Source organism: Rhea americana, unplaced genomic scaffold, assembly GCF_003343005.1.
Source record: "Rhea americana isolate MKP2758 unplaced genomic scaffold, rheAme1 scaffold_10, whole genome shotgun sequence".
NCBI lineage: Eukaryota > Metazoa > Chordata > Aves > Rheiformes > Rheidae > Rhea > Rhea americana.
This window is the reverse complement of record NW_028185039.1, coordinates 4,106,658-4,120,217: the sequence shown is the minus strand read 5'-3', so window position 1 is coordinate 4,120,217 and position 13,560 is coordinate 4,106,658. Positions and strand designations below refer to the sequence as shown.

The 13,560-nt window shown below is 40.8% G+C and overlaps 1 protein-coding gene across 1 annotated transcript; it reads left to right on the top strand.

Moving 5' to 3' along the window:
- The first annotated feature begins 30 nt into the window (after positions 1-30).
- On the top strand, positions 31-13,004 carry KDELR2 (KDEL endoplasmic reticulum protein retention receptor 2). Its single transcript, XM_085301872.1, has 5 exons — positions 31-249; positions 6,718-6,818; positions 9,552-9,710; positions 10,753-11,005; positions 11,792-13,004. The coding sequence occupies exons 1-5, from the start codon at positions 159-161 to the stop codon at positions 11,824-11,826; spliced, it is 639 nt and encodes a 212-aa protein (XP_085157998.1). The 5' UTR covers positions 31-158; the 3' UTR covers positions 11,827-13,004.
- The last annotated feature ends 556 nt before the right edge of the window (positions 13,005-13,560 follow it).

Genomic DNA, 13,560 nt, shown 5'->3' with positions numbered 1-13,560 from the left:
GGCGGCCGGGGGCGGGGCCGGCCCCCTCCCGTTTCCCAGGGTGCACCGGGCGTGGTGGCTGTCTGGCCACGTCCCCGGGCCACGTCGCTCGGTGCCCGCTGAGCTTTCGCCATCTTCGCTCCCCGGCTCCGGGCTGCGCCGCCGCCTCTGCCGCCGCCATGAACATCTTCCGCCTCACCGGGGACTTGTCCCACCTGGCGGCCATCATCATCCTGCTGCTCAAGATCTGGAAGAGCCGCTCCTGCGCTGGTGCGTGCGGCGGGCGGGGCAGAGGCCGCGGCGGCGGCGGGACCGGCGGGGCGGCCGAGGGGGGCCGCGGCGGGGGCCGGCCGCGGCGGCCGCCCTCCCTGAAGCGGGGGCGCCGGGCTCGCCTCGGCCGCCGTTAGCGGCCGTTTCTTCTCTGAGGGGAGCTGTTTGGAGGGGGGGGGAGCTGCCGCGCAGACCTGGCCCGGGCAGGGGGAAGAGGGACCGTGGCTGTGCCAGCGCGGGGCAGAGGGGGCTCCGCGGCCGGCCGAGCCCCGCCGGCTTGGGCCCCCTCTGCAGCCGGGGCGGGGGTGGGCGGCCGGGGGGAGCCGCTTCCTCAGCGCCGGGTGCGTGTGGGGGGAGCACCCGCGGGAGCCGCGTTTCCGCGGAGCGCYTAGCGTTTGTGATGATCGGTACTTTAATCCCTACGATTCGCCACTTTCGCCGTCTCCCGGGCGGGCAGCTCGTTCCTTATGTAACTGCCCGGCGGCACGCGAATGAATGGGGAGGCCGCCTTGGAGCGGGGAGGGAGGAGTGCGTCTCCCGCAGGGCGGGCAGCCTCCCTTCCCCGCTCCCGGCGGCGGGCAGCTGCCACCGGAGAGGGAACCGGGCTTATTTTCTCGCTTTTTTTTTTTTTTTTTTTTTTTTTTCCCTGACAGTACACGGTATTCTGTCTGCGTGTTTACTTAGCAGCTTTAGACCCTGATGTGTGAAAGCTAAATTTGGTGCAACGTGTAGAGTAGCTGACTTGCAGTTTGCAGATCCTGAAGTTTCTCTCACCCCCTTCTTTTTCCTGCACGCGTTGGTATGCGTTCACCGCAAACAAATGCACTCTCTTCTGTTCTTTTGCTTTCTTTCCTCTCTACCGTAGGAGCTAAATTGTGATTCATGCCGTTTTTAAGGGTTTTGGAGTCTTTTCCTATCTGTAGCAGCAGCAACTGCAGAAGAAAGCTGGAAGAAATTGCCTGTTTCCAGGCTGGAGTGAATAGGCTTTCAGTAGAGATCCCTGGCCTGGTCTGACGTGGCAGCGGGAAGGTGTGGCGGGGAGGGAGCTGGGTCCCAGCCGCCCTCCAGGCCCGGCGTGGGGCAAAGCCCTGCTCCCGCGACCCGCTCCTCTGCTGCGGGGCCTCTGTCAGTACGGGTGGGAAGTGCTGCTGCTTTATTCTGTGTTTTGTATGTGCTTGCTTTAATTTCAAGTGATGTAATTTGCTTTTTCACTTCTAGCATACAGTATGGAGGTTGGAGGGAATCACTTCGGAAGCAAGCAATTCTTGTAATGCCAATATAGTTGACTATTTTAGAAAACTAAAAAAAGTTGTAATTTAAAATGGGCATTTTGGTGCTCTGTGTTATCTGGAACAGATTGCCAAACATGGAAATACCATCTTTTTTGTGGACTGGCGTTTGACAGGGAGTTTGATTCTTCATGAGCATCTCCTTCATTAGTAAGAGTGGTAATTTCTCAGACCATAGTTTGCTGTGTGTTGGCATGAAGTACTGCTGAAATACCAAGTTTACAAAGTTGTTATCTGTAAAGTCCTCAATTAAGAATGTAGACGAGGAGTTAGTTTAAACTGCACCCTGAAAAGGCTAATAATGGGGAGATGAGATTTCAACTACAGGTAAGAGAAGGTGCAGATTCTGTGTATTTTCCTATCAAGTCACCTTTTGCTTATCCCTTCGTAGTGCAAAAGAAATAGTAAACAATCAGCTTTGGTTGAGAACCATGCTTACTGTATGTGCATTTTTTAACTTTATAAAAGACTTCAGACAAATGACTCCACAATTCAAATGCAATGATAGTTAAGAACAATCATTTCTGAGGTTGTGAAGCCCAGGAAGCTCCTTCCCAGTAATCTTTCCTGGCTCAAGCTATGGTGGATCAGGAGTTCTGTGTGTAGATCTGTCAGAAGGGGCTTGTTCTAGAACTCCTCCTTGGAGTTCTGTCCTCTTCCACTTTACTTGAGAAATACTGACAAGATTGCAAACAACAAAAGGGTTAATGATCCAAGAAATAAGTATTTCTTCCTATCTGAAGAAAGAAAATGAGAAATTCTTTCGCACGGTTAAAATTCATAGTAGAGTTTTAGTTAGGAGATTCCCAAGTGACCTTTGTACATGAGGCTATTTACATAGTTTAGTGCAATATAATAACCTAATTCAGTCTCATCTTTCCACTTAAAAGTGATCTGATGTTGTTTTCCCTAAGCCATGTGAGACTGAGACTCTGTTATTAGGGACTTATTTATAAGAAAGAAAAATCATGCCAATCAGCATCTCTGGTATTGCTTTTTCCAACACAGAGAAGTAAATATTACATAGGGTTCACAACCCTTACCATTACCAAATGAGCCAGTTTCTGCTAAAACACAAACATATATGCACGTTCTCTTTCAGTGGAAAATGTCATCTTCATTCATTTTCCTGGGCAAAAAACAGAGATGGGATGCATTTGCCTGGGATTATTTTTTGGTGTCTTCTAGTTCTGCCCAATTGTTCAGGAGTAAATCCATATCCATTTTTCTTGTAATATCTGAGGCCTAACAAGTTTGGCTAGGATGAGATCAGCACCTCAAAGGAACATGGGATTTTATTTTTGGGGCTCTTTCCTGTTCCTTGTAGTGGTTTATTGTCAGTTATCATTTCTACTACTAAAAACTTGATCTATTTACACAAAATACTCCTGTCAAGACTTTTCAACAATAAACCCTAAATAGTTACTAGTTGATGTGCAGCAGCTGCTAAATGCCTCTTATTAGAGGAGTTTATGTAGTTCTTTAAGACTGCATGGTTATTAGAGCAGTTCATAACATGTATAAACATATACTTACACCTCATGGTTATTGTGGACTAAGGATACATATGAGTGAACCAGCAGCTTGTTTAACTGTGCACTTCTGAAGCAGTAGAAGCTTAGGAAATAAATAAAAGCCTCTGAATGATTGCTAAGCTCTATTCTGTGATCCATGAAGAACTGGCAAGCCACATGGTGTCGACTCCTCTCTTGTAGCTGCATCTGTGTCTGAGGCCTTTGTTCCAAGAGGAGCTAGGAGGCCTGTAAAAGCAGCTGGAAATGAGAGGGAGACAGCCTGTATACCTCTGCCGCAACCTACTCTTTCCAGGAAAGATGCACCAGTCCCCATCTTGTTTCCTAAGAACTGACTTTTGTAATTGAGGAAAAAGAGGTGAGGATAGGAGAATCTGCATTATGAAGCAGTCTGTTTTTGATGTTTGACAAACTTGTTCTACAAATTWTTTTTCCTAATTTAGTCAATATGTTAAAAAGAGAGCGCAAGAGGAAAGTGAATAGAGTCATGATGCTTCTATTCAGAGCTGGCAAGGGGACAATTTTTTGCATGACTGGTTATTTGAGTTCCCAAATTAAGAATGTGGGGAAAACGGTTGCCACTCAAATAGCAGCTCAGATATAATTATGGGGAATTGTGGAGAATGGTGCAGATAACTCCATTATTGACTTGTCTGTTATAAGGAGGACATTCATATGTCTTGAAAAATCCTGTGCTTTCAAGCATTGTCATGTTCTGATTGTATTTTCTAATACATTCCAAGTGAAATTAGATTGTTTGCACAGCAAATTGCTGTCTGAAAATTAATTTGCTTTCCTCAGTGTCATTTGTCAGGTGTTAAAGGTGACCTGCAGTTGCAAGGCTGTCAGATTATGTGCCGACTACTCTAAAAGACTAGGTTAGGTGGTCAATGTGTAATGCTTTTGATAAGAAGTGTTGCTGTCTCTTGTAATTATGTTTCTGTATCTACTGCAGACTAGATCAGATGTTATGTTGAAGACTTCAGACAGTACTTTGGCACAGGCTATAGACGGTTTGTCTGTACTTTCTCAAAATGCTGCTTTTATGCAGGTTTGGAGTTTTTCTTTATAAGAGTTTAGAAGGTTTTTTCTTTTTAATGTTAGTAGTTTTATTTTAGTAGAACCAGAGAAGCTGTGGTTCTGTGACTGACTTGGACTTCATGCTGAACAAACTAGTTTTTCATTAAATATTTCTAAAATGTCCATGATGTTTCTATGGCAATATATAGACTTATTAAGGAAAACTTTAGTTTGCAGGCTTTATGGTTGTGATACGCAGTTCATGGTTAGATAAATAGCACACGGGCTCCGTAGCCAGGCTACCTGACTGCCTCTGCTGCTGCCCTAAGGCTTTACCTAAATCACTATAGCAAAATGAAGCTCACCAGAACGTATTGCAKTTTCAGCTCTGCTGTTCTCCCTGTCTATGAAAATCAGCTGAGCTTTCAAATTGTAGCGTTTTGTGCTACTGTTTTTGGCCAATCTAGAGAGCAGAAGTTGGAAAAGGAGTTTTTCATGTGTGAAGGTGAAAGAAAAATGGCAGGTTTGACTCTTGGAAATTTAAGCCCAGAGCTGTGGAAGAAGAAATAAAAATGTGTTTGTTTAGTTCAAGAATTAAGCAATGTTTGCAGGAGTAAAAGGAGAGGGGGGAGGAGAGTAGGTCTGGTGAGGTCTCACTTTATTGAAGTTTCTAACCAAGAGCCAAGGACAGTGCCATGACAGGTATATCGATATCTTCCTTAAAGCGTCAAAAGGAGTCAAAATCATTCAGGAGAGCAATTACATGTTTCCTCGCCATAATTTTGCTAGTGATACAGATCTTTCTGCCAGTTTGCGTCTCCATAAGTTTTTGGTCTAAACCTTCAACTCTGTCTACTCTGTCCTGGTTAACTTGAAAATTAGTTTGGACTTGACTTTCAGATGTGTTTTCAGGAACACTTGACTATTCCAAAGATTCAGAATTTAGTGAAAACCTTAATAAAAATGAAAAATTTTTGGTCTTGATATCGAGAGGAGGCTGGCAGTTGCTTTGAGGAATTGTCAAATGATTACATTTGTATTTCCATGACAATACATCCAAATTAAAATGTATAGCAGTGATTAATTATTAATGTATTTTWTATATATGTTTTTTTGCTGTTTGCAAATATTTGCTAAAAAGAAATAGCATGCTAATTAATTCAATTTAACAATGCACTGTAATCCTAATGCTGTGTGGTAATGTGGCCAGGTGGATTTCCGTGTCTTGCAGGTCCTGACCTCAGGACAAAGTTGCTTGCTGGGATGTTTTACTGGCCTGAGCGCAGGGGCTCTGTCTTGAGTTGTAAAGCCAGTGAGTGCACCTGGGCTGCAGCTGACAGTGCTATTTCAGCTACCTTTGCAATGTTGTTCTATTTCAGGAAGTGCTAAATATATATATWTTTTTAAGAACTTTAGAAAGTTTCTTAAATGCTTACGATTTTTGTTTTATGGCTTTGCAGTCTGTGTATCTGTAGGTTTTGAGGCATTTACTGTTCTCTGTACTACACTTGCTTGTTGGTAGTTGGCTTGTTCTGCAGGTAGTACATGAAGCTCATCCAGTAAATATTTCACATGTGAAAGTTGTAAACAAAAAAACTTTTTAAACATTACAGTTCAGGTCGTCTTAAGCTTCAGCCATTCCTGTACTTCACGTATAAATGTAAAGCCAATTTATTTGGGGCAGCAAATTCAGTGTTTCCTAAGCCTAAATGAAAAAGGAGTTCAAAACCCATAATAGTTAGCTTTTCTTCTAATTGSTTTATGGCACTTTGATAAAAGCCTTTCTCAGAAGTATCTCAGTGTAAAATGGGCAAGGATTTTCAAGCTTGCCTCATAACACTTTCCTATAGAACACTTATACTTTCCCTCTCTTTATTGCTTTTGAATGTTTGTGTATGTAGCTAAATGATTTGAATTGGTTTTACCCTAGATAACTGAAAAACAGAATAATTACAATAAGATAGAGACACAGACTAGGTGGTTTTGTCCCCATCTTGTAACACGTTGTCAGTCATGTGGAAGGATACTTTTTTTAATTATTATTATACTACATTGCTTTTTGTCTGTTTAATAGAGCTCCCCCCACACTATATTGGCAATTAAATCTCGGAATTAACTGCCTTATGTATTAAAATCATTTAATTCCTGTAAAATCTCTATTATTGATGCAGGCATACTTTCTCGTTATCACTGGGATTTGTAATGTCTATTGTCCTTGCACCTTTCTAGCTATTCAGCAGCTAGAGAATGCATTGAGGCATGTGACAGCACTCTCAGAATGGAAAGCTAAACAGCCTTGCTGCATAGTGCCCAGTGATAATGCAGAACAGCAAGTGCAGTCTCCAAAAATATCATCTGAAAGCTATGTGCTGTGACTGAATAACTTCTAAATCTTGTGTAGTGCTAGCATYTTTTCCAATTCAGTGATGTAGTAGTAACTCATATTCACAATACTGAACAATATGAACTTAGATTGCTGTTTGAATAGCTCAGTTCTGGGAAGCCTAGATTTTTGTCCTAATTGTATAGTCAACTTGTTTAGAAATTGGCTCTCATCCTTAGTATCAGGTGTATTTAAAAAGCATCATTGCTCTTTGTGTAAATAAYTATTTCCTGTATTGTTTTAGGTATTTCTGGGAAAAGCCAGCTTCTGTTTGCACTGGTCTTCACTACCCGTTATCTGGACCTCTTCACTTCATTCATTTCATTGTATAACACATCTATGAAGGTAGAGTATCCTGAAGAGTTAGAAAAACTAGTAATGTTGTATACAGAGTTCATAATTCCATTAATCAAAGCCTCTTTAAAAATTACCTACTGTGTAATTAGTGCAGAAGAAGTTTTAGAAAGGCTTCGCATAAAGAACATGGAAAATGGACTCAACACTGTTTTCTGCAGTCTATGCATTTTTAAAAGGTTTGTATGGGGCTTGTGATACTTGGAACAAATGCCATTCTGGTTATTAAAAAGCCTGTAGAGAAATGTAATTTATTAAGAAATCATTATTCATTTGAGTCATTAGAACTTAAAAAAAAAATCTGTAAAGCAGTAGCCTGRGAGAATATAGGATGTTTGGTATTTGTCACCTTGAATCTGGTTCATTTATTCTTGGTTTCTGTTGAGGTTCTTCATCTTTAGTTCAGAGGATAATACACCTTTATCAAGAGCAAAAACTAGCTAGTTTGCAATTCAAAAAGTATTGAAGAATTAGGACGATAATACTGTAAAAAATATTTTAGGTTTTAGACTGTTGCTTCTAACAAGTTAAATGTGTATGATTGTATTTTAATAGTAACATGAGTCTAAATAAAAAGTTGTAAATTAAATAAAATGTTCTTGAAACACAAGTTTTTTTTGCTGTGGGATTTCTGTAAATACTGAAAGCTAGTGTTGGGTGCACAAAGGGAGCAGGTACTCCTTTGCAACTTATTTGCATGACTTGGGCTCATGATGATGTGTTTTGTTCTAGAGGGCAAACTTCATCTGTACCTAGAGAAATGCATGTGGGAAATCACACGTGCAGTATGCATATTCATACTGAACTGAGTCTTTCCTGTAATGAGAGTGGTCCTCTGTTCACATCCATTATTAATATGAAAAATAGAAGCCTCTGTAACAATTTCAAAGGTTCCTTCTTAAATACGTTGTGTTAGGTGTTATTGGCGTTTCTGTCCATTGTTGTAGTATAAGACAAAACTGCTTAAAAGTGTCCTTAACAATTTCTTATATTTAGGGTGTATTGCATGTATTACCCAGATACAGTACAGAACATAAGCCATGATGCAAATAAGCTTGCCCAGAGCATAACTTTTTCATCTGAGAAAAATGCTCTAATCAATGGCAGAGAAGTTCTTAATTTCTGTAAAGTCAGGATTTCTTTCAGTACTTTTAGAGAAATGTTAATTAAACTACAGATGCCAACTTGAGCTGTATCTGTCTGGCAGTGATCATCAGATACTGTGCAAAGTACTAAAGTACTAGTTGCTTCTGTGCTCCAAGGATATAAACAGAAATAGGCAGACTAACACTATATGCGCTCYTTATTGTTCTGTAGACTTTTTAATTTCTGTTGTTTGCAGCACTCTGCATCTTGCAGTTGCTTTTTGATAGCATCTGTATCTGAGTATTGGCTACATTTCTGCCAGTGCACTCTGCAGTCATTATTCTGCTATTCCTTTGTTTTAAAATTACTGTCTTTAAAAAGAAACCTTTTTGAGTGTTCCAAAGCATGCTATAATTCTTGCAAAGAAACCTTTAATAAGGAGTTGGGGGTTCCTTCACATTTCTTGGTGTCTTTCATGACTACACCCATTATCGTGAGTTTACAGCTGTAGTAGAGATTGCCTAAATCTGGGAACTTGTCGTGTGGTCCTTTATCTCTAGTCATCCTGGATGCTAATGCGGTAAAGAGTCTTTGGATTCTGAGCTCCCTAGTGCATTATCTGTAGTGTTTTGTTTCTGTGAGCAAATGCTTTCAGTGGTTAAAACATCTGCGGACAGTGGGGGGAGTTGTTTATCTGTTTCTTTTCAATAGTGAAGAACCCACATTTACTCTAATAAATGATTTGGAATGTTTCATCTTTATGATGAAGGTGAGACAGAAGCTAAATTGCTTGTCTAATCTACTGTACCACGTTGTCTTCAGGGCAATGTTAGCTCTGTCTTGGTAGCAGRTTCACCTTTAAAAGTAAATTATTATTTCTGATTTGGTTTTCTCTTCTATAAAGCTATTTATCTGCTTAACAGGGAAGAGCTATGAAGTCTACAGTACCACAGCAATTAAAAATACTAAGGTTAGACATTGACTGAAATTGAATTCTAATTTAGTGCTTCTAGTCCTATGTTAACTTACTAGCTTTTATGGCTTATTGGTTGATGGAGAATGCTGGCGACCTCTCTTCAGATTTTAAAGCCTTTTAAAAATCTAAATCAAATCAGCTAATTTGTGATATGTTAAGTGGTTGAGCCTGAGTGGGGCTTGTTGGATAGGTTCTAATTGCTACATGAGCCAGACCATCCCCAAGCTTTTTAATGTAGAAGACCCTTGTTACCACTGTATGTATGCAAGGGTACATTCTTTAGCTTGAATGTTTTTGGCAGATGCTTGCTCTGCAGTAGCAGAAGTGATCTTCCTTCTCCAGTCAGTCTCTCAGTTCTGCCTATTCAAGAAAGAGTCTCTAAAGAAAGTTTTGACAGTTACCTTCAACCAGAGGCAAGGCGATGTTTTATTTTAAAGCAACAAAGTCAGTAGAGCCAAGTCATTGATTTTGAATTATCACTTTGCCAAGAAAAGCTAAATACCACTACGTAGTGTGAGACCACAGAAGCATGTAAACAAACAATAAATGCAAGCTACCAAAATAGGTAAAGCTTTTTCTTAGTGCCTAGGACAGTGTATCTTCTTTTGGTGAATTTGATCTAATCCTGCACCTTGTGGTGTTTTTTTTTCCTCACTGTTTAGCTTATCTACATTGCTTGCTCATATGCCACTGTATATCTGATCTACATGAAATTTAAGGCCACTTATGATGGAAACCATGATACATTCAGAGTGGAGTTTCTGGTGGTTCCTGTTGGTGGACTTTCATTTCTTGTCAATCATGATTTCTCTCCTCTGGAGGTGAGTTAGTTGTGGGAATGTGGGGAGGGGGAGGCTTGTACTATTTTTGTCTAAAATATTTAGAACRTGAAGATAAATATTGCTAGGCTAAGTGATAAAAGTTTCTAAAGAAGCCTATGTGTARTAGATTTGTGCTAATCTTATTTCCTATTATGCATCTTCGTAGTGTAGACTTCAGAAAAATTAAGGCATCTAAAGAGACTTATTGTCAACATTGATTATTTTATCAAGCAGGAGTATCTTTACCCAGTACACCATGATTGTTATATTAATTCAATAGTATCCTTCTCTTTGTTACCTTTATAAAAAAAAATAAAAAATGTGTTAGAACAGAGGCAGTTTGTGAGTAGTTGATGCCACCTGGTGAAAACAAAAGGAATTATAATTCTCTTTTGTATTGTGTCATGACAGACTAGAGTATTTAAAGGAATTATGTATTTGTAATGCAGCTAGGTGTTTTCTTATCAGAAAAACGATATAGAAATGCAATTACAGAAAGTTCGAACAGGTAGATTTTCTACAAAACAGAATAACTTTATTTTMAGTAGACTGAGCTGCATTTTTCTATTCATTGGTATTAGATGGTTTTATTAAAGAGTACAGAAATTTTAGTTGCAAAGCTTTGAGATAATGCTTTAAATTTTGTTCTATCTTAACTCATGCTTTAAAACAATTGATTTGAAAAAGCTGGAAGAAAATCAAAAAAAAAGGGGGGAGGGAGGGCTCATCTACCATGCAGCCCTTCACAGCACCGGATCTCTGAACTGTATTTCATGGTATTGTGAACTGAACTAAGGAATGTACAACAAGTTTCCTCATCAGTAAATCCACATCTGCAAGCTTGCTAAGCAGATGATTTTGAGAGTCTCTTGTCTGCCAGGAATTCTTATCTCGTGGCATCACAGGGTTGATTATGAAATTTTCACTTAGATTTTCCTGTACCAAGGAAAGTTTGTCAAAATTCATAAAGCTGTTAGTGTAAAGTCAAGCCAAGTTAAAAATTTTCCTTGCTTCTGTTACAATAACTTTTTTTTTCCCTCAGATCTTGTGGACCTTCTCCATCTATCTTGAATCAGTTGCTATTCTCCCTCAGCTTTTTATGATCAGCAAAACTGGGGAAGCAGAGACCATCACTACTCACTATCTTTTCTTCTTGGGTCTGTACCGTGCCTTGTACTTAGTCAACTGGATTTGGCGCTACTATTTTGAGGGATTTTTCGACCTCATAGCTGTTGTTGCTGGTGTGGTCCAGACCATTCTTTACTGTGACTTCTTCTATTTGTATGTTACAAAAGGTAAGTACTGCAATCCCTTGCAGCTTCAGATTGTGGAATGTAGCCATTAGCAGGTTAATAGAGATCTGCTATATAGATATTACTAGCTGTTAATTCTCTGTGAGAGTTATCACTGTAATCTCCGTGATAGATTTATCAAATTTCTGCTAGTTTGGGGCCTTCTGAGGATTGTTTTGAGTGTGGATGGAATTGTAAGTGTTTAATGAAGTTAACTGATGCAGTGAAAACAAGCATGGCTAAATATACATTGCAGTTCTTCAGTGAGCCTGATCTTCATGCTTCTCCTGACAGTGTTCYGTTTTGTGCTGATTCAGCACAAACGAAATTTTTCCTGCGGTATTTTACTTATTGTAGGAGTCCTAAGGATTGTGGATGTTTCTGTGTATGCTAAGTGTAGAAGCAGTCATTTCTGCTGGGTCCGTTAGTATTTCTGCCCTTCTTTGCATTCCAGCTTCCATCATATAACCACAGAGATATGTTGCTCTGTTACTTTAGTCATAGCTGTAGGAAACCACAGCCACAAGCTAGTATGTCCTGTGAGGATCAAAAGTTAGGATTCCAGGGTGCCACAAGAGGGCAGGATTAGAACAGTTTGTTATTTYGTCATAGTTTTATTTGCCTAAATTGAAGAGAAGCAAGTTTGGAAGGAGACTGTAGTGCATCTCTTTTGTGACAAAGTTGCAAAATGTTTTTAAATGTTGGTCCCTTTGAATTTTTASGAGTTGTATACTTCTCCTTGATAGCATCTGTGTTGCTAATGATTTTCTTTCCTATTTTTCCTCACAGTACTCAAGGGAAAGAAGCTCAGTTTGCCAGCGTAAGTGCCAAAAATCCCATCACCAGCATCTGTCCTTTTGGATGCTTGGACAGAACAATCCTTATCACAAGCAAAGGTGAAGATGCTTGAGACAGAAAGTCGGAAACACAGTTCTTTAATAGTGCAGGTAGTCATCAGCGGCTCTGTAAGAACAGAGGAAAAACAACCAGCAGATTTCTGTTTGATGCATCTTGCCTTTATCTTTTTTATTACTATGTATAAAGATTTTTTACATAAAGAAACTTATACTGTATTAATAAATTCAGTGTATAGTTTCAATTGGAATAGTTTCAAAAGTGAGATTTTTTTGTGAGATTGTTAATGACCAGGAACAAGTGCAAACTTTTTTTTTTTTAATTTCCAAGAATTTCTTTGAAATGACTCTTCTTTTCAGTGCACAAATGTGTGCATCCTTGATGGATGGTAGTCATCTATTCTTTCCCTTTTGATTCAATTTTCATTCCACTATATTTATTTTTTCCAAAAGGTGAATATATGTCAACTTAAATCTGAAACCACCAATGTTTTATGTGATGTGCTGGTGCTCAGTCTTTGTGCCCTCTGCTGACGTGGAGTTCCTTATTTAAAATGTGTGTTGGTGCCAGAAGGAACAGTCTCACACTGTGTTTTCCTTCTAAGACAGGATGATGGCAAGAGTAGAGTAAAGAAATCACTCTTGTGGCCACAAGAATGTGCCCTTTCCTGTGTTGCCATGGTATCTGGGAAGGTAATCCCAATAATAAAAGCACTTGGCAGTGCAGGTCGTGAAGGATAAGAGTTATGGTTTTATTATTCAGTGGCAAATGTTTGTAACTGTGTTTTTCATTCAGGAAAAGAAGGTTAAATATCTTGGATGTACAGCTGTATTATATCACAGCAGCTGTAGAAATGGGAGACTTKTAAGTTGTTGATTACAGTAATCTGTAGGTGATCATTTTAAATACTATCTACACTTTAATGAATGCTTTATAAGCAACATCCATGTTCAGCTTCAAGTGGTTTTTGATGTCACTTTTGGATAATTAATATTTTTTTTATAAACTTCTCAAAATCAGCAGCACCAGTTACCATTCTTTGTCCTTTAAATGATTTCCCCCTCCCCCCCCTTTTTTTTTTACTGAGCTGTTGCATGATTTATCCTGTGTTACCATCCTCAATAAACATTTTATGAAAGAGTGAAAATGGCATTTTTATTTCTGAATTAAGGCTCTCTCTTGGCCTAAGGTTGGATGAAAAGTCGTAGCAAGGGGCAGTTTAATTTCATTATTCACTGAGCAGGGCGCTGTTGCTGAATAAAGTACCCGTGCCTCGGTGCCAGGTCTTCTGCAAGCGCTCCGCCTCCAGCACGACCTGCAGGAGGGAGTGCCAGCTGCCGTGCTGAACTGGGCCTTGGAGGTGAGGGTTTGACTCCGGCGGGCGTTCGTTGGATCCCGAGGAGCTCGGGTGCCTTGGCGCTCCATCGCTGCGCCCCTCCCAAAGCGAACGCTGAGCCGCTCCAGCGAGCGTGCCGCTGCCGCGAGCGTTTCTGTGAAACCACCTGTCCCCGTAGGGAACACCGGACGCCGACTCCGCGCGCGGGGCCTGCGCTGCGCTGTGAGGGGGTTCGTCAGGTTCGCGGCCTTGCGCGCTGCGGCCACGCTCCGCGCGTGTGTCCGGGCGGGAGGCTCCGCGCATGCGGCCGTCGGGGCTGCGCAGCGCGCGTGCGCGGCTGGGCTCCGTGAGGGCGGGCTGCGGGCTG

Bases quoted from the DNA above. Each gene is read 5' to 3' on its own strand.
- KDELR2 (XM_085301872.1), top strand. From the start codon at position 159: ATGAACATCTTCCGCCTCACCGGGGACTTGTCCCACCTGGCGGCCATC. The intron at 250-6,717 runs GTGCGTGCGGCG...GTATTGTTTTAG, and splicing joins GAAGAGCCGCTCCTGCGCTG to GTATTTCTGGGAAAAGCCAG. The intron at 9,711-10,752 runs GTGAGTTAGTTG...TTTTTCCCTCAG, and splicing joins ATGATTTCTCTCCTCTGGAG to ATCTTGTGGACCTTCTCCAT.